This window comes from Pecten maximus, chromosome 10 (genome assembly GCF_902652985.1).
Source record: "Pecten maximus chromosome 10, xPecMax1.1, whole genome shotgun sequence".
Taxonomy (NCBI): Eukaryota; Metazoa; Mollusca; class Bivalvia; order Pectinida; family Pectinidae; genus Pecten; species Pecten maximus.
Window position 1 is genome coordinate 39,639,139 of NC_047024.1, and position 26,409 is coordinate 39,665,547.

General features: G+C 34.3%; 3 protein-coding genes across 4 annotated transcripts in view; 1 reads left to right on the forward strand and 2 right to left on the reverse strand.

Moving 5' to 3' along the window:
* Window positions 1-2,466: 2,466 nt before the first annotated feature.
* LOC117335855 lies at window positions 2,467-8,564 on the reverse strand. Of its 2 annotated transcripts, none has more exons than XM_033896101.1 (5): window positions 8,361-8,564; window positions 7,797-7,945; window positions 5,427-5,515; window positions 4,154-4,248; window positions 2,467-2,646 (listed from the first exon to the last, which is right to left on the reverse strand). In XM_033896101.1, coding segments are annotated over exons 1-5 (468 nt in total). In that variant the 5' UTR covers window positions 8,495-8,564; the 3' UTR covers window positions 2,467-2,645. The 2 variants fall into 2 exon arrangements, with proteins under 2 accessions (XP_033751992.1, XP_033751991.1); XM_033896100.1 differs by having other exon boundaries at window positions 7,776-7,945.
* Window positions 8,565-14,844: 6,280 nt separating this feature from the next.
* On the forward strand, window positions 14,845-18,027 carry LOC117335856 (soma ferritin-like). Its single transcript, XM_033896102.1, has 4 exons — window positions 14,845-15,066; window positions 16,097-16,243; window positions 16,538-16,663; window positions 16,949-18,027. Exons 1-4 carry the CDS (start codon window positions 14,962-14,964, stop codon window positions 17,087-17,089), a joined length of 519 nt encoding a protein of 172 aa, XP_033751993.1. The 5' UTR covers window positions 14,845-14,961; the 3' UTR covers window positions 17,090-18,027.
* Window positions 18,028-19,752: 1,725 nt separating this feature from the next.
* Window positions 19,753-26,409, reverse strand: part of LOC117335724 (kinesin heavy chain-like) — a 47,243-nt gene continuing 40,586 nt past the window's right edge. Inside the window, 1 exon segment of the mRNA XM_033895900.1 lies at window positions 19,753-25,575. Within this exon segment, the coding sequence (XP_033751791.1) occupies window positions 25,292-25,575 (284 nt within the window). The 3' untranslated portion in view covers window positions 19,753-25,291.

Here is a 26,409-nt window from a genome sequence, read left to right on the forward strand (position 1 = left end):
TCGTGTTAATTTCAATATATTTTTGAAACGTTGAACATCTAACGTTGTTTGTAAAATGCTATGGTACGCGAACAGCTATAAACAACATACAGTTCAATTTAACACGGTTCAATTCTAGAGGCATCTGAGTATCAAACATATATCATGATTATTAGGGCTTTTCACCAAATGTTTATCTATTTTCAGAAAAAAAATCAATTTTCAACATTTTTCATAGAATGATGCAGTATGTCAGTCTGATGATTTTGATGTATTTAGTTTTTCGGTAGCATTTGTCGTTAACGCGATACGCCATTTTGAACATTTCTTGTGTTCTTTTGGGTATGCCGACAACTCACATTTTAAGTTTCTTCTCAAATTTCACCAGTGGGATTCAGCACAAACTTTGACAAAATTCAATGGTACTGACAAAGTCTTCATGGGGTCGGTCCGAAATCCAATATGGCCGCCATGACGTCATGTATTGAAAATGTTTAAATGGCCATAACTCAAAAAGTATTCATTTTACAGAGGTCACGTAATTACTAAAATATATAATTTGTAGATAATGTCTGTGACTATTTTTTCCCTACAAGTTTTAAGGTCAAAGAGTTCACTATTGGGTCAAAGGTCACCAAATTCAGCTTTTTCTTTTTTTTTTCTTTTTTTACTTCTTTTTTTTATATTGATCGATGCAGTATGGCATTCTGATGATTTTTGTACCTTCAGCACTTCTTAAGTATTTCCGGTTCAGATGGTACGCCATTTAAATAATTTCTTTGATTGCGCAATCATTGATCAATCTTTAAACGACATCTTCTCAAAAACCAGAAGATATTAGGGCTGTAGTGTGCATGGGTAAAGGGCTACCAAGTTTGTTCAAATGAATGACATTGACCCACATTCAAGGTCACGGGGTCAAATAGGCTAAAATCTTTAAACGACATCTTCTCAATAACCAAGAGGCCCAGTGAGTTGATATTGGGTCGGTAGGATGCTTGGGTGAAGCGCTAACAAGTTTATTCAATGAATGACCTTGACCTACATTCAAAATTGAATACAGGAAGGTTAGCGTTATCGACATTTATTATAATTGAAGGTCAACTGGCTAAAACGCATCCATTAATTTCTCGATTCACTGAAGGCATGTTTCATCAGAGACCGGTGCTTCCTAAACAAACTATGACGTGGCGAGTCGATATCATACCGAGACATCCGAGTTCGTTATCATCAGTTCAAGAATCGTCATCGTAGCATATAAACAACCACACAGTTCAGTGTTCTTTCAGGACAATAAGCCCAGTCAATCCATATGTTCGGCATGGCTACATATCATTTGGCATTACGGGTCATCTATATAGCAGAATAATATTGAATTTCAAACACGAAGAGATATATAAATATTTGCAATAGCCATCCACCACTGGGTGGACCAAGCACATCCTTAAATGACCCTGGCTGTTAGTAGGACGTTAAACAAAATAACCCAAACCAAAACGTACTTATTTTGTTTAGACCTTGTAATGCAAATGGCGACTGTGAATAATATTAGACAAATATGGCATACAGAGAGACACTCAAATCAATAAAAAAAAATGCTCCTATTTCATACTTTTAAGACTTCTGATCATAGTAAGAAGAACATTTTTACGACAAATTGTTAAACTGGTAAATTTGGGGCCTATTTCAGATATATGCATATTTTACCCCAAACTCAGTAGCTGAGATTTTTCTTCTAAAAGTAGTCTTCTTGGCATGTCTAGAGTTCTTTATTGTGTCTAATAAGAGCATGTTTGATGTTTGAAATACCTCCTTACGCTCCGGGTCAGTTATAGTCAGCTTCAATCCAAATCCGTGGGATGTGGAGTAGTAAACAATTCAAAATCTAATCAACACTTCGTGTAAAGTTAACATAGGTTTATTAAAGTTAACATAGGTTTATTAAAGTTAACATCGGTTTATTAAAGTTAACACAAGTTTATTAAAGTTAACATAGGTTTATTAAAGCTAACATAGGTTTATTAAAGTTAACATGGGTTTATTAAAGTTAATATAATAAATGATATAAACAATACACATAAACGTTTGTAGAGTAAATGGAGAGTATATTGTACAAGAACCTCAAAGCTTTTGTCATTATAACTACCACCCGTCTAGCCCCAACGTGATCATGGCCTTTAGGCAGTAAAGATTAACCCTGTTGCTGAAGGTCAACACCTCATAGAGTGACCCCTAGCCTTCTTCAGACCACAATTAGTTGCCTCTACATTTTACCAAAGAAAGATAAAAAATAAATATCTAAAAAAAAAGCAACAACAAAAATCAACAAAAAACAACAAAATCCGGTTTTCATATCATGTTGTAGAACTATACTATTCAATGTTATGGGGAAATCCGGAATATTACAAAATATCACTTCTCAAGCCTTATAAGTGTCTGTACCCCGCTGTATACTGTGTACATCACTCATCTGTATTATGCATTGCATTTTTGTTGCGGTTTTTTTTTTATTATTAATTTGCAGAGAAACCGATATTTGAAACAACAGAGGTCATTCATATGTTGCAGACAAACCACACTTTTCTCAAAATTGTTTTGTATGGAACACATTTGATACGCTCCAGTTGGCGACACATCGTTCAGGGTTGTCATCGATAATCAGGTTATCTGAAATCAGATTGAATAAAAAAATCAGTTTTTTAATCTAAATAAGCTTTTGAACTGACGGCCGATTATCATCTAAGTTAATCCATTTAATACCAATGTTTAGTGTTTTATGGCGAAAACATTTCAGTAGTTGATCAGTTTTGTTAATATTTCGAATCAACAAATACGCTTACAAAATATATGTAATATGAGTTTGAGTAGCAAAACTATCTTACGTCTACATGTATGTCAGAAGTATTCTTTTTCCTAGCTATATTGTTTAAATAGGAATTCATTAGATGAAGAAGACGAATATAACTTTCTACTTTTCTATCGGTGGTATCAAGATATTAGAAAAGAAGAAAAACATTAAAGAAATATTGTGGCACTGTCCATCAGTTTTGAAGGTTATTACACTATAAAATTCAAATTAAAACAAAAATGTTATAAAAGTTTATTCCAGAAGCTTGCAAACGTAGAACTGTGTAACTGCAATATTAATAAACAATTTTGGCTGTAGGTGTTTTCACTTGTACCGCTCTTTATCTGATTGTCATATGTTCCTCCGTCCGCTCGTTCGTCTGTCCATCAATGTGATATTGCATACTGGTTCTTTTTCATTTTCACAATAGTATACATGTAACTAAATATACCACTAGCTATATGTGTATAATTATATGATATCGAATGCTCACAGCAGTAACTAGTTCTATATTGAGTAAAATAATTGCAAATTAATCTTGGAAAATTAGTACAGTGCTCTATACGTACTGTAATTGCTTATTATGTTATGTGTAACATGATTATTTATGTACTGATTGGCCGTAAGATTTTAGGAAAATTAAACGACCTCATGAATTCACAATGTTAAATACTTCCCACAGGTAATATTCCCCCCTAAGTTAATATTTAAGTTTGGACAAAGGTATCGACGTAACAGGGTGCGAAGTGACATGAAATATTGTTAAGGTTTACTAATTAAAAACAGGAAAACATAATGTTACATTAATGACACAATAAATCCTATCTTCGGTTAAGCTTTACAAAACGACAAATTAACTTTTATGGGAATTCTATAATTCTAACTGAAGTATGAATATAATTTACATAACAGAATAAATAACATCATATGTATGTTTAAGTGCGGGAAAGGATAAATCTATCGTTATCATTTCCCTAACATACCGAGGATTCATCAAAATGCAATCGTGGTACTCGAGGGAAAACGTCAGTTGATCAATCATTGGTCAATATAGTCGTCAAAAAATCTTAAATCAAATTTTCAAGCTTTATATATATTTTGATGGATAGTACTTTCTCTATCGAGAGGAAACTTTGTCAGCTTATAAAGTGATAACATTTCGGGTAACCACATCGTCTTTTATTGAGTTACAACATACCCTACCGAAAAGTGCCGAACGGTTTACCCATATTAGGTTACAGTCTCCAAAATGACCACATACCATTCCAAAATGGTAAAAGGTTGATACATTCCTGACTTGAATCCGTCTCCATTATCATTACTTACCATCCGAATAGATCGGAAATAGTCTTGATGATCAACGTCAAAAGTTCCCGGCTTGAGTCCGTCATGAGGCTCGCCCCAGCAAATTGACAGAAAGCCTATTGTTTGAATTTAAAAAATTACATCGCAGTTGTTAAAATACCAGAATAAAATTCAGAAAACTAAAATGCCAGTTATAAACAACAAGAGAAACGTTTTACGTTGTTTTACGTATAATGTACGGCGAAGTAATTTAGGTTGAACATTTTACTTTTCTCCCATGAACACGTTTACATTTGTAAAGGAATATTAATAAGGTCATATGATGTATATTGTTTAAATCGATTCTATAATATTTTTGTTGAAAGCGCAAAAGTTAGAAATTATCAGTTTTATTCAGCGTATATAGATACATGTGGCACATTATGTATTACATTTATACCTTTGACATGCTGTAAAATGTAATACTGTATGGCTAAAGAAAATAATTGATCAAAGGTAGAACAAAATGCTTATTTATTGATTAACTTTTGTCAGTTTACTGAAATCTGGACGAACAAAAAGAAAAGTGAATCACGAATAAGACTGTCATCAGGTTACTGGAACGTATACATGTGCACCAACATTACTTACTTCAGACCTGTTCATTTATTTCTACACATTTTACAAATATCATGTCGTCGTCAAATACGAAGATCATACTTCAGACCTGTCAATTTATTTTCATTTCCCACAATGTTAGATTTAAAGTTTGCCAGAAATTCTTCGAGTTCAATCAAAATTTTATGACTACATACAAGACTCGGGACTTGCCTATAGATCTATCACTGTATGATTATCGAAATATTGAGGAGGAGTTTCATTTTATTTTAAACCCCTTTTTATTCAAATTCGAAACATTATTACTTGATTTCGATCTTAATAAACTTGATATCATTTTGCCGCTTAGTGTCAACAATCGGGGGCGGACACAGGATTTTCAATAAGGGGGGCGTGCGAAATTATAGGGGGGGGGGGGGGGGGGGGGGGGGGGGGGGGGGGGGTCCGGGAATGAGAATAATGTACAAAACTCTTTCAAAATATACATGTAATAGGTTTTGTTTTAAAAAAGGCGATTGCCATTTAATTAATGAAGTCTTTAGTTTTAAGTTTTTACTTTTTCATTTACGAATCTATATTTCGCAAAGCATTCAAGGCCTGCGTACACCAGATAGTTCATATAATATGAAATATATAACGGTTTGAATATGTCTGTCAGAAGTAATATACATGTACATGCTTTAGATACGGTAGTTACCTGAGCGTCTGTCCTGTTTGTGTAGGTCATCAAAAAATTGGAGCACTGATCCTCAAACACATGGACACTGGCGTTCGATTCAAGATTTCCTGAAAGAAAACCCGCGATCATTAGATATATGAAAAAATAGTTATGCTGATCACATCTCGATCTTCCATATATAAACTATTTGGTAATGTTATTTAGGGACCACAGAACCTAATCAAAAAATCTATTGTGGGTTTTCCCCGTTTTGGCAGTAGATTTAGTAAGAAGGTGAATGCATCAGGGCCCACTGATTAGATATTCAGGTGAGAGAAGTTTCCAAAGTTTTATGTGTGGGCTGGGCAATAAATGTCAATGTAAAATATGTAGAAATAAAGTTTTTTCTAGTCTGTTTTTGTCAGGGGGAGTTGATTGCGTATTTTATTGTAAATGTAGGTGCATTTTTGGTGCTGAATTCAAAACAATAAAGTGGCCCCCATATGAAAAAAAGTTCAAATTGGTAGAATTTTTAAACATTCTATTTACAGGTTTCCGAGATGACATTCTTCAAAATTATGGCTAGTGGACCTGTGTTGAAAACCATATTTAAGCAGGACAGTGGTAAACGTTAACATTACCGTCTTATGGGAAATCATTTGGTTCCCTGGTTCCTATAAGATTATTCACTAAAATATTTCATTTCATTAGGACTTCGCTAGTTTAATACCATCTACATTATATTACATAGACCATCATTATCTTATTACACACGCCCTACATCGTTATATTTCAAAGATCTTCATCATTATATTACATAATTCTATATTATATCATTACATACTATTTATATTACACGCTCTTTTCTATTACATATAGTTTGTGACTATTCAGAAGTCTGTTTTATGCTTAAACTTTCCAATACGTGGGATACAAGATACAAGAAACTTTATTTAACGTCGAACATTAGCTCATGCGAGCTATTATTGCGACAAACATAGGTATGATAACAAAATTAGACACAAAATTTAAACATTAATTAAGAGATATCACTGGTAAATAAACAGTATAATAAAGTTCCTCATAAATTACATGATTTATTGTTATTTCATACTAGAGTTTATACAGTATAACTAAGAGCAATAAAGTGATATCATTTTTTTCAAAATAAAAGGCATTCAAAATTATCATGAAAGATTTTAAAACAGTTAATTTCTAATTGTAAATTTAGATTTTGAAATTAATAGCACAGAGAGCGGGTGATTGGGAATTCCCTTCCTACCAAACTCACTGGCCTCTATACACTTTATATTAAAAGATAATTGATAGTTCAGAGTGTAGGTAACTGGGAATCCCATATAGCTACCGTACTCCCTGCCCTGGCCTAATAGATAAATAATTATATGCTTAAATGAATAACAAATAGAAAGTTTTTCTGAAATGAGGTTACATGCAGAAAGTAAAAAGTAAAAATGTTAAAAGAAACAACATAAAATGTCTATAGACATGGCCAGAGCGAACAACCAGAAGACTCAGGATTTGCAGATATTGCACAAACAGATGGGACCATCCCAGGAGTGGACCAGTCTCCTGAATACCCTGAAGTTTTCTACTCTTCGAAAGTCATTTGGGAGACTGTTCCACACCCGATTGGCTTCAAAAGCAAATTATTTTGACCACACCTTACAGTGTTAGTAACCTAATCGTTTTCAGTTAATAACTGGTTACATATGTTCATCAATTTAACATTAATGGCATCAAGTACAAAAACAAGTAATCTACGAAGGAGATAATTAGATCTCAATCATTTTATTTAATTTTATTATCATTATTACTGTTATTTGTTTGTTTTTGTTTTGTTTTTTGTTCCAAAACAAAGGTATTGATATTGTTAAAAGGGAAATGTTTCCTATTTAATGTAGGGTTAGGAAAAAATAATTCTGATTTAATGTGATGAAATAATGGAAATGATACCTTTTTAATGAAATGTCAGGAAATAATTCCTATTTGATGTATGTTAGGAGAGGAATGACTCCTATTTAATGTAATGTCAGGAGAAAAATGATTCCGATTTAATGTAATGTCAGGAGAGAAATTATTCCTTTTTTAGTTATATGAAAGGAGAAAAATGATTCCTTTTTAATGTAACGTCAGGAGAGAAATGATTTCTTTTTAATTATATGTAAGGAGAGAAACAATTCCTTTTTAATGTAACGGCAGGAGAGAAATTATTCTGACTTAATGGTATGTAAAGAGAGAATGTTTCCTTTCTAATATTCTAAATGGAGGGAAATGAATTCGATTAAATCTAATGGCATTTCTAAAAATCAGAGGATAATATCAATGTTTTGGACAATATGAGTTAAAACTAAAAATAAATATAATCACCGAACGATACTAAGTAGTCACCCCTACATAGTGACGTAATCGATTTCTCAATCGCCTCGATACGTTTGGTCAGGTTTTGAATTGTCGCCGAGAGGACGCCGGATGTCTTGTCAGCTTTGTGCAACTTCTCAGCGGAAGCTTCACACGAACTAAGTTGTATTAGAAGTGGCCTAAACGGAGAAAAAAAGTATGAAAGTGAGATGCTATACAATTTATATTAAAAATATTGTTGTTATGTAAGTGGCCGCGGTGGTCGAATGGTTAACAAGTGCTCAGACATTTTCTCACTAACTCCACTTCTTGGTTCAAAGTTCGAAACCAACTTGGGACAGTTGCCTGGTACTGGCCGTAGGTCGGTAGTTTTTCTCGTGGTACTCCAGCTTTCCTCCACCTCCAAAACCATAAATGACCCCAGGACGTTAAACAAAATAAACCAAGCATTACAAATATAATCCAATTAGATAAGACCATATTTGATGTGGGGGTATCTCTGTTCGTATGTATCTACAAAATCACAGTTGTATAATTGTATGACCAAACAAACGCTTTAAAATTTCTTTTCAAACAAAATGATTACTATTATACCTGATATTTGCAAGTATTCTCTGTTCCATCCGGGCGTCTTCAACCGTCGCTTGGCGACCAGATGGCAGAGGTTGTCCGCTTGATATGGTGAAAAATGAGAAGACAAGGACCAAGGCGAAAATAGGATGGAACATTTTGACAATGAATCTGTGTTGGTATCCAGAGAGGAAAGCTAAATGAACTGTCTTATGAGGAAAATTACATAATTTATATAACGAATAACTGTGTGACTCAAACAGGATCTTAATGATTGTATACGACAAATAAAATGGTTACACCCTCTGCAATCTTATTAAACATCAGGTAACAACTTATTCGCTCTCGGAAACCATTCCGGAATTAACAGGATCTATGTTCTAAGTGTTCACGTTAAGTTTCCCGTATTATCGTGTTTTATGTTCGTAACAAATCACGAACTTAAATATTAATGCGTATATATATATATATATATATACTTAGCTATAACTATAGGTTTGTAATCAAATCAAGTGTGTGTATTTGTGTTTACATCCCGAAAGCCAATGTCCATTTATACCTATACAGTATATAACTTAGCAACACAAATGACGAAGGAAGACAACTTTTTGACTCGTGCCCTGACCAGGCCTTGAACTCACGGTTTACGGCACTCAATGGCCTAGCCAGAAATACCCGCAGCTTACACCGCTGCGCGACATCGGCGTTCTTAAAAAGAACGTTTCAATGGCGCAGTGATGGTCGGCCCGATACCCTGAAATGATCATTGTGGAAGTCGTCTATTTAGGGGATAGTAAGTTGTTTTGAGTGGCTATACTGGCGTTTAGAACATGGAATTTGGTTTGAACTCGAGACCGATAGGTCGAGAGTTTAAACCAAATTTCATGTTCTAATCGCCAGTATAGCCACGAAAAACAACGTACTATCCCCATTCTAACACGTTTACTATCGCATATATTTAGAAACATTGTTTTACATCGCTACAGGTACGCTGTTAAGTACTCTGTGACCTCCGTTAGTGACGTGTCATACTGTGGCGGATTGACCAATCAGAGAGAAGCTATCAAAGTCGGTCAATTGGCCACGCCCATACTGGCGAGAGCTCGGTCTGTATGTTAACGAAGCGGGATATTTGGATTGTTGTGAAAGTTCTGTTTCCGAAGATTTAAAGACATATTTGGATTTACGCAGTATGCTTAACGACATGTAGACTCTACATTTTAACAAAGTCAGGGTTGATGTGTTTCTACAGGCTCAACCGTTATGTGAAGTTGTGGGCACTTATTCCATTTCATTTCGGATTTTACTTGACCTTAGATGCTTACACACGGACGAAATGAACGTTTCAATCAATAAATGACGGCAAGAATGATGTGAACGATTTTTGTTAAATTTATTAGGTTGATTCATTCTATTCGATTTCTTCACTTTCGATTCCAATATCACGGGTCATCAATCATAAATTGTGCAGAGTGTTGAATTTCGCTACGAGTAGAACTTGACGCCATATTGTTTTGATTAGAAACGGGGCGTGGCTTAACACGATATAGATCATGGTTCTATCGCAACCAATCAAAACAAGCGTTGCAAACGAATCGTGTTAGAATAGATGATATGAATACCTTGATCGCAATGTATTTGTGTTACGTAATAGATACATAATGGGTACGAGTGATGTATCGGATATATCACACGAGTGCGTAGCACGAGTGTGATATATGCGATACGTCACGAGTACCCATTTTGTATCTGTTTTATCCAATGACAGTCGAGGTTTTGTCACCCACGTGCCTAGGGGTGGAGCTATAAAATTGATCAAAACCTGTCACTGTGATATGTTTCCCGCCAATTTCTGACACGTTTCATTCTGTCACAGTAGTCCATTCATTTCTAGTGAGACTGTCAACCATGGCGGATCATGAACTGATCATTGATGTCGATGTGTTTACCGACCAAGTATGAGTATGAACTGGAAGATAGTGACACTGTAGCTACTGACATTGGATTATTTGATACCAAGGAATTAACGTAACCAATTGTCGTAAATAAACTGAATGGTAATGTGAAAAACATGTGAAAGACTGCAGGATTCGAGGGAAATTACACAAACAGTAACTGCTCCGGAAAGAGGACCTGCGCTACTTCCCTTTACCAAGCAGGTAAGTCTAAAATCATATTGTTTGAACAAATTGTGAAATGAAATATTTTTCGTAAATTTTGACGTTCACGATGTCACGAATCTTTCAAAGTCCATGAAATTGTTTAAATACATCGATGAATCGGTTAATCGGTATTTTTATCCACTCGTCCTGTTATCATTTTCATCACTATTTTGTTTATGATAAGATTTTTGTGCAACGAAAATGTATGGTTACATTTGGCGTAATCTGTATAACCATTTTTTTTAAATGACTGAAATTTTATATGTAATCATGAATGCGTTTTTTTACTGATCTGTTAATACTCAACAGGGTTTTATATTCTGTTTCGTCAGGTTTTGATGAACAACTCAATATGGACAGGACGGAACATCGCAGCACGGCTGTATGCATACAAGGTGAAGAAAGAAGACAACAAAGAACATTTCTAAACGGCACTCGTATTTCATTAAATTTCGTTTAAAATGTTTTCCTGTCTTTGTTCATTTGTCACGCCCACATTTGAAATTGGCCCCGCCTCAAGACTGAGGCATGGACCAATCAGAAATGCCATGTGATATTTCAGATATCACATATGTGATATTTGAAATATCACATAGTATGCAATATAACGCCAACAAAAGATCAAAGAAAAACCGAGGCGTCATTGGATAATAGAATGTTCCCTCTGGGGTTTTACCACTGGGTTATACAAGAGGACAGTTGAGATTCCCTGCTGAGAACTGAGAGTAAGACGAATATCAATGTAATAAGAATTGCCCCGGGGGTATTCTCTAACCCCAGGGTTACTCCCTGGCCCCGGGATCATAGCCCGTAGATATTTACAAAGAAACAGTTGGTATTCTCACCCTTTAACAATTATTTACACAATTTATTTACTTGGACTAGAAAGATGATAACGAATACGCCTCTAGAACCACTATGATTGTTTCCCCTGATCCCTTTGTCTTACCTGTGGGTTACAACAGAGAAAATATTGGGATTTCCACCTCGAAACATTATTTTCAAGCCTTGAATGGGATAGACACTTAATATGTATCTCATAATATTTACATTCTGTGTGACAGTCTCCCATTACTCCTGTGTTAAACCAGATGGTATTGATCACCGTATAAATGCAGCCTAGATCACGTGACGTCACTTCCGTCAGCGTCAAAAAAAATGTTTAGCAATGCGTTGCGGGTGAATCAAACCTAGCAACGATTTCGACTTAGAACAATCGCGTAATTATGACGTCATTTTGGTGCTTCGTTGATCATAGTCACGCCGAGGATTTGTATTACACATCAATTTGAATGCAAACCAAGCACTACAATGAAATCGATTTCACATGTGCCGTTCTTTCAATTGAACAAACAGGGGGATAGCTGAACTTAAACCTAACGGGCGTCATTCTATTTATCTGTCACCCAGATTGCATTGATCTTGCCAATAAATACAATCTACCAAGCGTTTAATTGTTAAATGGATCTCACAAAATGACGTCATTTCCTGTCAAATGCGCTTATCTGAACCCGTCTCTGATATTCCATTGTCTCTAGAAGGTTTGGGTTATACCGCTGTTGAAGATACCTGGAATGGACAAGGAACAATTAAAGAGCTGTCGTCTATACTGTCAGAATCTTGGAGAATTAAGATTGTGTCCCAGCTTTAGAGGTTCATATCCACAAAAACAGTCTCTACAATATGACCACTTGCAATCAGCCTACTTCATGTCTAAAGTGATGTAGCTGTCTATGAAAGGCCGTTCATGTCAAAAACGAGATACATTTAACGTGTTAGCATTTAACGCATTAAACACATTAACGCGTTTAACGTTAAATCTTAACGCGTTAAACTTTATCAGATTAACCAATCAGTTGCACCCCTGCATATCAGCATTCGGGTGCAAGTTCTTCATGGAAGATGGAAAAAATGGAGGCTTCGAGGAGAGAGGTTCGGGCAGTGGTTCAAGAATGCCTTCGGGTTGTGCCAAGACAATCCCTCAGTCCCGTCGGCGATATTGACAGTGGGCATGTATAAATTATTTGACAATGGTTATTTGTCCAAAAAATGAAGAGTCAACGTATGACTACTACGTGTGAATCCCGATGTCGGCGTTTGGTTTGTTTTGGTCTGCAGATGTTTTTTTTATTATTATTTCAAACAGTTTAATGACAGAATATTTCAATACGCGTTGACAGAACATCAACACATTAAAGAGGACGTGGATATTTCTGAAAACCGATTTAATCAGAGACCGTATCAAAATAATCAATTTGTGCAATGAACCAACATTTTTTTTTTGTCATTTGTGTAGGTCTGTAAGATACATTGTTGTACACTACTGTAACTGGCATTCGGAACACTCTCGGCCTTTTAATAAAAAAACATTTGTCGTTCACGGAAATGGCCGAGTAGTTACGATTGCTGTAACTGGTACATTCTGATGACGTCACATTGTTTACAGACGTTCCGAGTTGTGTCATTTTGTTCAGCGATTTCGTAGTTTTGTCATCTTTGAAAATTGATGAGATTATTCAGAACATCACACATTATACCGTGTTATAAATGCAGTTTACAGCTAACGAGATGGTCGGCTGCCATATGATCCATCATGTATGTAAATAATCATGGATTACGGGGCTAGGAACTGGGACCAATACACCAAACCAGATGGCACAGTCGTATATTGAATAATCGTATAAAGTTAGTAAAATTTATCAATATAAACCCTATAATAAAATGGAGAGAAAAACGTGTCACCTTTGTACAAGGGTGTCTCTTGTGTCAGCATTACACACCATGCCAACACGATAACAATATCTGACGGTAGAGTCCATGCATTCTCTCAAGAAAGCTGGCTCTGGCAGCCATACTGTTAGTCCTTTAAATGTTTATAAATACATTTGTATATATACAAATATATATGCAACAAGGAATTAGATTGGTCTGCTATTTCAGTCATTTTAACGCGTTAAAACAAAAACTACGACTTTTAACGCGTTAAACGAACGAAGCTGTTTATCACGTTAAATGCTAGCTAAGTAACAAATTTAACGCGTTAAAATTCCAAGAAAACATTTAACGCGTTAAGATTTAACGCGTTAAGCTTTAACGCGTTAAAGCTTTACGCGTTAAGTCTTAGCGCGTTAAATCTTAACTCGTTAAATGTTATGTTTAACGCGTTAAATGCTAACGCGTTAAATGTATCTCGTTTTTGACATGAACGGCCGTTCATAGCTGTCGCCCTAGATAGCAAGTGTAGAGCGGCTCTTATCTTGATCTGTCCGATATGATATTTTATCTTTTTTTATCATGCAGACGAACATCAAATGTAACGACTAGTGCATAAATGCATGTACCGGCAAAGTTATGTCAGAGAATCGAAAAAAATATCATTTAGTAAATTGCGGGGCGTGCGAAAACCTCAAGGGACACTCACACCTCTCAGGGCACTCCAGTGTGCATCTCCGATTTTCTCAGAAAAAAATATTTTTAAAATAAGCTTTCTAAAACAGTACTAACACACCGAAATATTCACTGTATGATTTTATTATATTATTAGGACAGATAAGAATTGTGTGCAATGTAAAATGTAACAACACTCGGGAAAACAGCTGCGCGGACTGTACCAGTACTATTTTTGATTATTTGTAATCAAATTTTACTTTCGCACAAATCAATGATAAAAAAATTCTACAGAATTCGTAACATTAGGTTTTACAATATGTCAGATAATCAGCAAGGCCAGAGACCTATATACTAAAGTGCATAAAAAGCATATCATGTGTTTATCTTCCATGTAGTTAGCAAGCCAATGTCTGGAGAAATGCCACCTTTCTTATTTAAATGTATATAATTATTATAATGGAAACCAATTTTACAATTTAATTATAAAAAAAAAATTCTCTTTGAATCTGTTAATTGTATACATAATGCATCTTTCTGTAGTGAATGCTTTCCAGGATATGATTTAGCCAAAATGAAACAAACTTTTAGAAGCATGAATGAATTATGTGATATTCATAGGTAACATAAAACATCACCATATATCCCTATCAAGATCCAACCCCAAGGTATACAGGAACTACACACTTGTATAGAAAACTCTTCAGTCTGAGTAACACTTATTAGAATTTTGTATTTAATGAGTATAGGGAACACCCAATCAACAGTTTGAACCTAAACCTCAGACATAAACCTAAACCTCGGACATAAACCTACCAACCCAATAGGTCTCTGGCAAGGCCTAGCGAGTTGACTAAAGTATCCGACATGTAATTTCTTTAAGACTGAATTCAAATATTCCGGAATTTGAGTCCCTGGCATGGGTGTTGTCCGGATTTAGATAATGCTTGTGACTTCCTCTTCCTTTTGTTGACAGTTTTGTCTTGCTGCGTCAGTGAACGTACAGACAAAATTAACAGATTGGTCGATATTCACAACTCTTCTGATTTTGAACAGCAAGCGTTTTGTTCCTCGACATGGCACAGACTCAACCAAGACAAAACTTTCACTCTGAAAGTGAAGCTAGCATCAATAAACAGATAAATTTGGAGCTGTACGCTAGCTACATCTATCAGTCAATGGTAGGTGCAGAAACCACAGGGGCTAATCCGAAGGGTTCTGATGTTAATATCGCCTTTCAAGCTGCCTTGTGTCTACGTAGTAAGATCGTCAGAAAATTCGGACTACACAGGGGCATGCTGGTCCTATAATATAAGACTTCGAAGGTTCATATCGTGATTTTTTACGTTTTTTATCGGATATTTACATTTCGAGGTTCGACAAATAACAAAAATGTAAATATCCTATTATCAACGTAAAAAAATCATGATATGTCGTGAACCTTCGAAGTCAATGTATATTTTTTTTAGGATTATGGAGCATGCCTACTGTAGTTTTGTGCATTTAAAATTAATTAAGGGCAGAAATACCTATACATAATAGCCAGAAAGTCTATAGATAAAGGTATTTCTGGTTATTTTTATCATAAGACTACACGTTCTTGTGGATAAACTAAGTTGTTTCACTCATTCTGACTTTATTTTGTAACATTTTAAGCAAAAAATGCCTGTCATGATCAACTGTAATTGGTTGATTTAATTTTGATCTTAGCCTTGGATTGGAAATTTAGTTCACTGTAATTGTCTAGGTTGAAAATTAACTTCAACAGAATTTTCTACAGTATTTGCATGGATAAAGGCTTATTTGAAAATAATAAGTTTGTAACAAAAATGGGTTCCTGGGACAACCAGCAGAAAGCTAAAAAAGGTAATAAGTTGTAAAGTTTGGTAGTTTACATGAAAGAAGCAGACAATGTTTGTTCAGTCTATATTTCCTCTCGATCAGCAGGCACCTGATCATACATTGTGTGTTTTTATGGCTCAGTTGCATTGGTAGAAGCATGGATTATAAATAACCACGCCTGATCATGAGATCCTGATCTGATGTGGATGATTTATTTCACAGTTCTTGAGTTTCTACCCAAATCTGGTACTGTTGCACATTTCCATTTTAATGATTTACTCTTATCCTGGGAAATCAGGTTATAATATCAAACAGTTAACCAGATACCGATTTTCTCTAAAATCAGCATTGTTTATATATACTTTTCAGGCCTTTTACTTTGATCGAGATGATGTGGCACTTCCGGGATTCAGTAAGTTTTTTAAGAAATCGTCTGATGAAGAACGGGAGCACGCAGAAAAGCTAATGCAGTACCAGAACAAGAGAGGAGGTCGCATCGTACTTCAGAACATCACTGTAAATATATATATATTATTTAATCTGAATAGGTACTACAGAGCCAAATTAAAAACTCTATATAACATGTAAATGTAGTTTAGAGATCCATTGTCTTGTATCTTAAAGATAATATATTATCACAATCCTGTATGACTGTATATTTAGCTAGGAAACATCAAAATGTGTACCATTCCAAAGAGTTTTCAAAGGGTAATTTACTTTTGCATCACTATGGGCCTCTTTGCTTACAGTATAATGATTGGTTATATAGTTGTACCTTTTTTCCTTGATTTGTCAATATTTTATATATAGAAGCCTGACCGTGATGAGTGGGGAAGTGGACTGGAAGCCATGCAGACCGCACTGTCACTGGAGAAAAATGTTAACCAGTCACTTCTGGACCTTCATGGCGTGGCTAACTCCCACGGTGACCCACAGGTACCGTTCCTTCAGTATAAATCTCCAAGTTACAAAATTGTATACTGTCTGCTTCCTTGCCTTGTGAAGAAAAGTACCTCAAAAATAATGTTTTCTTCCCCAGGGAAGTTGAATAGACTTGCTATGGTTGGGGTGTACGTATTTTGTGTGAAAGAATTGTACCTGCTGCCCCAATTGCATGATCATACGAGGAGTAATGAGAAAATAAACATGAAATATAAATAATTTACGGTAGGTCCTCTAAGACTATATATAATTGTTCTGATTTTTTTGTAAATTTTGTAGTTGTCTGACTTCATCGAGGAATCCTTCCTGACTGAACAAGTGGAGGCCATCAGGCAACTCTCTGATTATATAACACTATTAAAGAAGGTCGGACCAGGGCTAGGAGAGTACCAGTTTGACAAGGAAACTCTGCAAGGCTAGACAACCAATCAGCACACAGCTTACAAAATCATTGACCAATTGGAGGAGCACAAACATACACAAGATTTTACTAATATTAACATCACAAATACTGAATATGATCACGATTTATTAGGATTTAGTAATTTTATCCACACATTACTAGGTCAAGAAATTACATATTGTATCAGAATTCATGGGAAATATTTAATATGTGATATGATAAGAAATAAGAAATTATGGGAAATATTTTTGTGATATGAAAAAACAAAATAGGAATTTATGGGAAATGTTTATGTGGTATGATTAGAAATAAGATTTTATGGGCAGTATTTATGTGATTGATAAGGAATAAGAATTTATGGGAAACATTTATGTGATATGAAGAAAGAACATATTCAGATTTTATAGGAAAGATTTATGTGATGTGAAAAAAAAAAGATTTTTTTTTTTTTTTTTTTTGGCTGCCCAATATTTACAGTTACATTGTAAAGCAAGAAACTGGTCGTAATCCTTTGTCTGAAGTGTAATTGTTGTTTTTGTTGAGTTTATTGTGTTTCAGTGTTGTATAAACATGGTCCGTGCATTTGTCTTCAAACTGGACCCAACTACATTGTACACAAGATTTGGATACATTATTCCTCAATATACATTGTAACATGAAAGTGAAAATGTGCTCCGCATTCAAAATTTCGCGAACAGGTCATTAAGATTTTCTGTTGGACCCAAAGTATCAAATGATTTATGTTTTTTGATATACAGATGTACAATATTTTTACAAGATATCATACAATCAGCTGGCTTTATTTTAGATCAGTTTTACGTCGTCATTATAATAATTCCAAGTTAACAAATTCAGGAAGTGTTTTTTTCCTTTGTATTTTGTGTTACTGCCAATGTTTACGTGATTCTCAGGAAAGATGTATATTTGGTAATAAATATTGTCGTAAAATCCGGTACATATATAGTTCATGTTGTATTTAAATCTTGACCAGGCTGAGATGCCTGTGGCTTTGAAAGACTCGCAATCTACTTCATAGCCATGAAACCATAAAAGTTTATAGACAATTAATGTTTAATGTTATACAGTACATGACATTATGAACTGGGATGTCTATATCAATCATTTTGATTTCAACATTTCGAAACAACAGTCATTTACAGAAAACAGACTTCTTATCAAGTCTGTTTACTACCTTAATGATCACCTTCATCTTCTCACCGACTTTAGTCGACGTCCTGGGGGTCAGGAACACACCCCCCCCCCCCCCCCCTTTTTTTGGACGAGGAAAAATTTTCTATAGCCTCAAAAAAAAACCTATGCCAGACCCCAGCCCCCCTTGCCCCCTTAATCAAAAACCTTATCCCTGAAAGATTGCAAAATTTGCTATAATCATTTCATTCGCTCGCATTACCGCTAAATTACAACTGGACCCCCACCCCCCTTTTTCAAATTCCTGGATCCGCGCCTGAGAGCAACACGCAATCCCCCGAAATGAACAAATATACTAATGTATAACATTGCATGTAAGCCAAATAATTGGGCCAAGGTCATTCTTTAGAACAAACTTAGTGCCCTGTGTGGCAATCTCTTGCTGTAAAAGTATACATGTATATAACATCTTGTAACAAGGGCATAACTACGTTTGGCTCGCAGGCGCATAGCCAGGCTTCCACATCATTTTGTCAAGATAACTTTTTTTTCATTTGATTATTTCAAGAATTCATTATTTTAATTTTTTTTTCATTTGATTATTTCAAGAATTTATTATTTTAATAATATCACGTTGAAATATTGACATTCCTGTGGATGGTTTCCTATCAAACTCTGGGTGAACTTGCAGGGTAGACCTACTTATCTGTGTCTAGATTATATTTAACTACCTGGCCAGCGTCTGACTAATTACTGCAATCAAGGAATCTTAAATGTATCCGAATGTCTCCAGGTGCATAGATATTCTTCTATTTTAGTGTGCCTATTACATCTGCGACTGCTCAACATTGACATACCGGAGATCAACCATGGACGGAGAATGAATGTCCTCTCTGACATTGTTAGATTTAGACACAGTGGTTACACTGTACCATGTTTGTCGAAATATATTATCATTACACGATTTACAACATATCACAAAACATTAGCCATGGCTTTCTGGGTATGTTATGTGAATATGTTGTTGAATTTCTCAATTATATTCCTCAGAAATGCCAGGGGGAGGGATCCAGTACCCCCCAACCGCCAACCCCCAAGATAGGTAAGAAAGCATACGCCGTTCCTTCGGTCCATCCTGGCTTCCACTTCTATTTTGGTCTGGCTACGTACCTGGCTCGAGTGGATAAATGAATCTTAAATCTGTTATTCCTGCTTTTCCAACTAAATTTATGATTGTATTTTTCTGTATACAACATGTTTTTGTTGTTTACTGTTCGGGAGTGCCAATTTCTGTACACAACATACTTTTTTTTTTACTGTTCTGGAGTACCAATTTGTTATCCGACATTTAAATTCAAACATGCACAAATAGCATGCATGTATCAATTTGAAAATATGATGTTGACCGTATTCTGAGTAATTCACACTCAGCAGAATTGACGACGTATTGCACCGTAGTGTATTAATCAAGATCACTTACCTTTGAGAAATGGCAGATACTAGTAATTAAATAATTAACAAAGAACATCAATTTTGGCATTAAGAAAATTTAATATGCATAAAAATAAATTCAAAGATGTCATGATTCAAAACATCACAACTTTTTATCGCAGCAACTTGAATTAGTCAGAAATATATTCTGAAGTTAAGCAGAAACTTCTGACAATATATTGTATTTCAATAGACTTATATGTAGAAACAATTAGGCCAATTTCTAGTACAACTATTTTAAGAACACTTCTATCAGTGACAATGTTAAGATAATGATACAATTGTAAATTAAGGGTGATTTTATCTGTCACAGAAAAATAACTTTATGTCACATCAACAAATAGTAAATATTTAATGATAGCTTACTCCTGATCCAAATGCCATGCTTTTATCATGCTATTACAAATTATAAATAGCCAAAACGACATCATCTCCAATAATTAGGAAGTACAGCAGTTAATTTTTAGGAACTATTAAATAATATTAAATTTTGAATTTAAAGTAATAAGTAATATAAACATGAAATATTAATGGAATGCCGATTTCAGCACCTTTGTACCCATTATAAGGCGGGACATTGAGACAGATTTTGGGAGACACATTCAGAAACTCGGAGACAGATTCTAGAACAACTACATTAAAAATACAGGTTGTTCATTTCAAAGAGTTTTTTTCCTGGAATAGAATAATATCACACAAAACAGACACATTGAAATGAATTATGGGGAAAAAAAAAAAAATCTTTTTCATAATTTATATAAAAAGTATAACCATACATCTTTTTGCATCAAGCTTTAGATGAATCCAAAGGACCTTGGCACAAGTTTCCGACAAATATGATAAATATAATTATATGGAACTTAGGTCCACAAACATTTTAATCCAGAAAAACTTGACAATATCAAATTTTAAATTCATTTATTTCTTTTCAATTAATTTATCAACAGAAATATCAGAGACATATATACAGAATATATATGTCTCTGGAAATATGATACAACATGAATGTCATACTGTAAACGTTACTTTCGCAGGGGGGTAATTTCGCAATATTGATATGTATACTAAACACTTGGGGTAGTTTTTCACGATCGATACACCTTCGCTATTTCCATTTGTTTCTTGAGATTACGCAAACTGATATCAAATAATACGCTTAGGGGAAATTTTCATGACTAAAAGGACTCTGCGTAATTAGCGTAATTTTCACCCTCGCGTACAATTCCATGTTTACAGTTTGGTTTGTTTGTTTTTTTGTTTAACGTCATATTAACAGCCATGGTCATTAAAGGACGTGCCAGGTTTTGGAGGTGGAGGAAAGCCGGAGTACCTGGAGAAAAACCACCGGCCTACGGTCAGTACCTGGCAACTGCCCCACGTAGGTTTCGAACTCGCAACCCAGTGGTGGAGGGCTAGTGTTAAAGTGTCGGTACACCTTAACCACTCGGCCACCGCGGCCCCCACACCACGTTTACAGTATTTTTTAGAGAACATCATGATTTTTATAGCACTACTCCAAAAAGAATTAATGTAAGCGGGCATAAGGTTGTCAGTAGTCGTAATACTGTAAAAAAACTATTTCCATCCCACATTCTGTACATCTATTTTTAATATAAAAGTATAGGCTATGACTTGGAAGAGTACCAAGTCCCTGTGCTAATATATATATTAGTGATAAAATTTTTCCTTATTATTATAATTTTGTATACTTAAAATTGTACTCTTTAGATGTATAAAAAAATTTTACACTTAAAATTGTACTCTTTAGATGTATAAAATTAATGTTAACATATATTTAAGTCCAAACTGATTATAACTATCTACACTCTACTTACATGTTAGAGCTGACAGTAGTCAGAATCATTTGGACTACTAATTAAAGTGAATTCGGTATGCTAATAAAACTTAAATAATATCAATTCATTAACAGCTAATAAATAAACTTGTTAAAATGATAATGCTGTAACTAGCTTTAGGAGGCAAGTCTGTTTAGGCACAGTGCATATTTAAATTTAGTGCAATCATCATTCAATATTTTCAGATTCCTACATCATATATACTGGGTCTAAAATATGATTTAAAATAAAGATAAATTTCCAACCCAATTCATAGTAATGTTTAAAATGAAATCAACCTCACCATTGTCATCCAACCAAAATCTTGATATTAATTGCAAAACACCATCTGTCGGACCTTTGATAATGTACAAGTTACAGTAAATAAAAACATGTTTTGTTTTGTCTAAAAATATACCTATATTCGGGGTAATTCCTATGATCATCAACAATTTGATAACAAATTCTAAATTGCTATATTATAATAACACTACTTCAATAATTTATTATAATAATGCTATCACAAGTACTGATCATAATGTTATCACATTAAAATGTCATGGACAATTGCAAGTAGTTGTCATAAATGCATCACATATTTCACAATCACTTAAGGATGTATGCTACCTTACTGTAAAAAATTCCCTTTTAGGCATACTTTCAAAATACAATAAAAAAAAAACCTGTATACATGTAGAATGCTACAGGGTCAGATCTAGAAATAGCTTGTACTATCTATATCTAAAATTTGTTTGAGGATTTGAAAGTCAATAAGACCGAGCCAGAATCAAGGGTTTTAAATTTAATATGTGGTACTTCCTAATAAACAGGAATTTGTACCGAAAGTGTTTGTCTTAGGACAGTTCTAACATAATCATTAAAAAAAAAGAGATTAAGTTGGACTTTAATACAGTGAGTTTCAATAAGTTTTAAGTACATTACATTACATCCGAAGGGAGATAACTCAATTTTTTTTTGGTGACTGGCCATTATGATGATTTACGAATTTTATCCCATTACAAACATCTGAATGATTATGGAATTGTGACCTCCAGCCTCACCAAGCAACTGCCAACCCTCAGACTGACCAAGTGAGTGCCAAACGGACCAAGAGACTGCCCACCGCTAGACTGACCACCACCAGACTGACCAAGAGACAGAGTCCCATGTTTACACGTTAACTGTCGGCAAAAATCAGAATTTGTCTGAAGGGGTATTAAAGATTTGAAAATGTGCTTTGAGGCTGGACAGTTATAATTGGAAAGAAGCATCATGTTCACTTGTCTTTAGACATAAGGCAGAAAGGAAATCAACTACAGTATCAGTGTAAAGGGAGACAACTTAAACACAAGTCATGGTAAAATGTCTAAGGCAGCATACAACCTTAACTCCTGACACAATTCATCTACAATACATGTTGTAAAGGGAGATAATTTTCAAAACAAAACATGGTAGAATGTGTAAGGTACATGTAGTATACATCCTTAACACACAACACAATCCACACACACATGATATAAAGGGAGATAACTTTAATACATCACGGTAAAATGTGTAGGTAGCATACAACCTCCCTCACAACACGATTCATAATAAACACATTGTCAAGGGAGATAACTTTTATACAAGTTAGTAGTGCGTTGATGATCGACAATAAAAAAATAAAATAAATAAAAATCAATGACGAATTTGAAAAAACCAACCTTTTGTAGATTTTTGGCCTCACATATTTTTGAAATGTTATGAACCAAGAAGTAGTTGATCTTATATTTTACGGAATAAGATATATTCATTGGTCATTTACAAGTGATTAAAGAGATTTAAATATAGTGACAATCATTAAATTCTTTGTTTGAATTCAGTATTTAGAATATTGACAACAAAGGTAATAAATGTATTTGAGATGTAAAAAGTCAAATTTTTACAAAAGGGCGATTCTGTGCTAAATTTAGAAAACCAGTCATAATTGATAATCGATCAATTTTGAGTTTCCGACTATCGATTCACATCACTGGTACATGTAGGTAGAATGTAGACTTAACTGACACCAATACACAAACTAGTACAGTCATACAGCGGATGTAGAGTAAATATATTTATTAGATATAGGATGGTTTTTAGCTAAATAACAAATGGTAAAATATAATCATCTTCATAATCATATTTATATAAAATATTTATTCTAAAAATTGACAATTCAACAATACATATAAAACACCTGTAAATGATATGTATGAAAAAAATGCATCTAAAAACATAAATAGAAATTGGGCATTTCATTTATTTAAAAATATTTGTTATACAAAATATCACAGACATTACAGATTCCATTTTAAAATCTTGTTGAAACCAAACTCGCTGGCCTTATATTCATATTAACTAGGCAGATACATATTAGTACAGTAATACAATATGGAATGTCAATTTGATTGACATTTGGGACATTTACTGGTATGGCAATGAGATCTGTTGACAGAGAATTTGATTGACATTTGTGGTAATTACCGGTATGGCAAGGAGATCTGTTCACAAACAAGATCAGTTTGAAGTTTGACATGTGACAAAGAATATAGAACAGTTTAATATATTTCACATACTCTGATTACATGTAATAATTACGGCCTCGGCCACGTCGGCAATGATCCCTTTTATACCAGCTAATCATGTGTATACACTTTTGTGTACATGGTAGCATTTTTACATCAAACCTACAAACAAATATCTGGTGAAATAAAATCTACTGATTCCTTACAATAAAACCAATACATCTTACTTAGCAAGTATACAGGAACCCATTTAATTCCATATTGGTTAGTACTGTCAACGTACATATTTCAGCAGTAATCTTATTTTAGCAGTAATCTTATTTCAGCAGTAATCTTATCTTAGCAGTAATATTATTTTAGCAGTAATATTATTTTAGAAGTAATCCTATTTTAGCAGTAATATTAATTTAATGGTAATCTTATTTCAGCAGTAATATTATTTTAGTAGTAATCCTATTTTAGCAGTATAACCTTATTTTAATGGTAATCTTATTTTAGTAGTAATACTATTTTAGCAGTAGTATTATTTTAGCGCTTTTTGCGCTAGAAGTATTGCGCTAAATATTGATTGTGATAACTGCACTTTTTTAAAAACTTCTATATGAAATAAATTTGAGTACCCCAAATAAAGTATGTTAACTTTACAGTTTCTTTATTTGTTTAAAATCATTATTTTTATATTAAATTTAACCCTTAAAAATAGTTCCACACAATACAGAAATGCCACACTTTTTAAGGGGGCATCAGAGAAAAATTTTAGAAAATGTCTTAAACACTTTGGAAGACATTATGTAAATATTCAAATTCACAGATTGTTTCATATATATACCAGTTAACATATATTATCTAAACTGGTTACAGTAATCTACAACGACATAGGCACTTAAATATCACACACAGAATTCCTTCCGTTAAGATCCTCAACAAGATATACCAGTATCTATGGTTTGTATTCCTCACGAGATTCAGTTATAAGTTGGATTGTCTCCCTTATCCAACAGCACCATTTTGTCAACAATTGATCGGAAATATTTCCATTTGGAATGAAAATCTGTGGAGAAGATTGTAATTCCTTTTCAAAATGGAAAGGCACTTGTCATGATTTTAAAGTAAAAATAAATTCACATGAGCATTCCTCATTAAGGGTCTTCGCCATTTCTAGTATTTTGCCACCAAAAATAAATCAGTCAACGACTCTTTATTTCTTAGCTTCCATTCTCATTTTTTGCACTTTTTTCTTGGCAGCGAATCTTCTCCAGGTGCGCTGAATAACTTCTGCAGAGGCACGGGCTTTCCGTATCTTATTGACACGATCTTTCTGCTGCTGGACTTTTGTCATGAACACATCTTCAGCCTTCTCCTCGGGTAAAGCCGTTACCTGTGACGTAACTGGTGTCTCCTCCCACACGAGCTGGCCTTTCTTTCCTCCAGGGAGATTACTCTGGTCATAAACGGCTAAGTTCTCGTCAAGGGTACGCTTAGCTGGTAGATTACAAAAAGTATTAGTTATTTTCATTTTAATGATATTATTTTTATGATACCAACCAAAAGAAGTTCTATTTATCAGATAATAAATACCTTTATTTCTCCAATAATGCAAATGAGAATTCAAACTGGTAGTCTTGTTACTTTTGTAACAGTACCTTATGACACACACACACAGGCAAAAATAGCACAAAATATACTGGATGTTCTATGTCATGTTAAAGATAGGGAAAATGATTCAAAAATTAATATCTAATACTTTTACATGCATAATTTTGTTTACTCTTTACCAAACTTGATATTAGTGAGATGTTTCTTATGACACTGATCGACTGTATACACAATGTTAACAGTACTTATGTTCACTCTTTACCAAACTTGATATTAGTGAGATGTTTCCGGAATGACACTAATAGCTGTTTACACCCAGTGTTAATAGTTATATACATATTCATCCATAGGATCTAATACATTAGTCACCAAAGTTTGGTTTCGTTTGGTTTATTTTGTTTAACGTCCTATTAACAGCTAAGGTCATTTAAGGACGGCCTCCCTGTGTGCGACATGCATGCGCGTGGTGAGTGCGTATGTGTGTTTTGGGAGGCTGTGGTATGTTCGTGTTAAGTCTCCTTGTGATAGGCCGGAACTTTTGCCGATTTATAGTGCTATCTCACCAAGGGCCGAACTAGCATTATCATATATATGTTGTATATAACAAAAAAAAACAAGATTTACTGCAAGGCCTTTCTGCCTTCTTCCTACCTGAAGAAGCTAAAAAGGGCAGAACGTTGGTTTTCGTTCTATTTTTCTTTAATTATTTCCTTTGAAAGG

Coding starts and splice junctions, on each gene's coding strand:
- LOC117335855 (XM_033896100.1), bottom strand. CDS start 8,494: ATGTTCCATCCTATTTTCGCCTTGGTCCTTGTCTTCTCATTTTTCACC. Junction 5,516..7,775: donor TGACTACTTAGTATCGTTCG/GTGATTATATTT, acceptor GTTTTCTTTCAG/GAAATCTTGAATCGAACGCC. Junction 4,249..5,426: donor CAAACAGGACAGACGCTCAG/GTAACTACCGTA, acceptor TTCAAACAATAG/GCTTTCTGTCAATTTGCTGG.
- LOC117335856 (XM_033896102.1), top strand. CDS start 14,962: ATGGCACAGACTCAACCAAGACAAAACTTTCACTCTGAAAGTGAAGCT. Junction 15,067..16,096: donor GCTACATCTATCAGTCAATG/GTAGGTGCAGAA, acceptor TATACTTTTCAG/GCCTTTTACTTTGATCGAGA. Junction 16,244..16,537: donor TCGTACTTCAGAACATCACT/GTAAATATATAT, acceptor TTTTATATATAG/AAGCCTGACCGTGATGAGTG.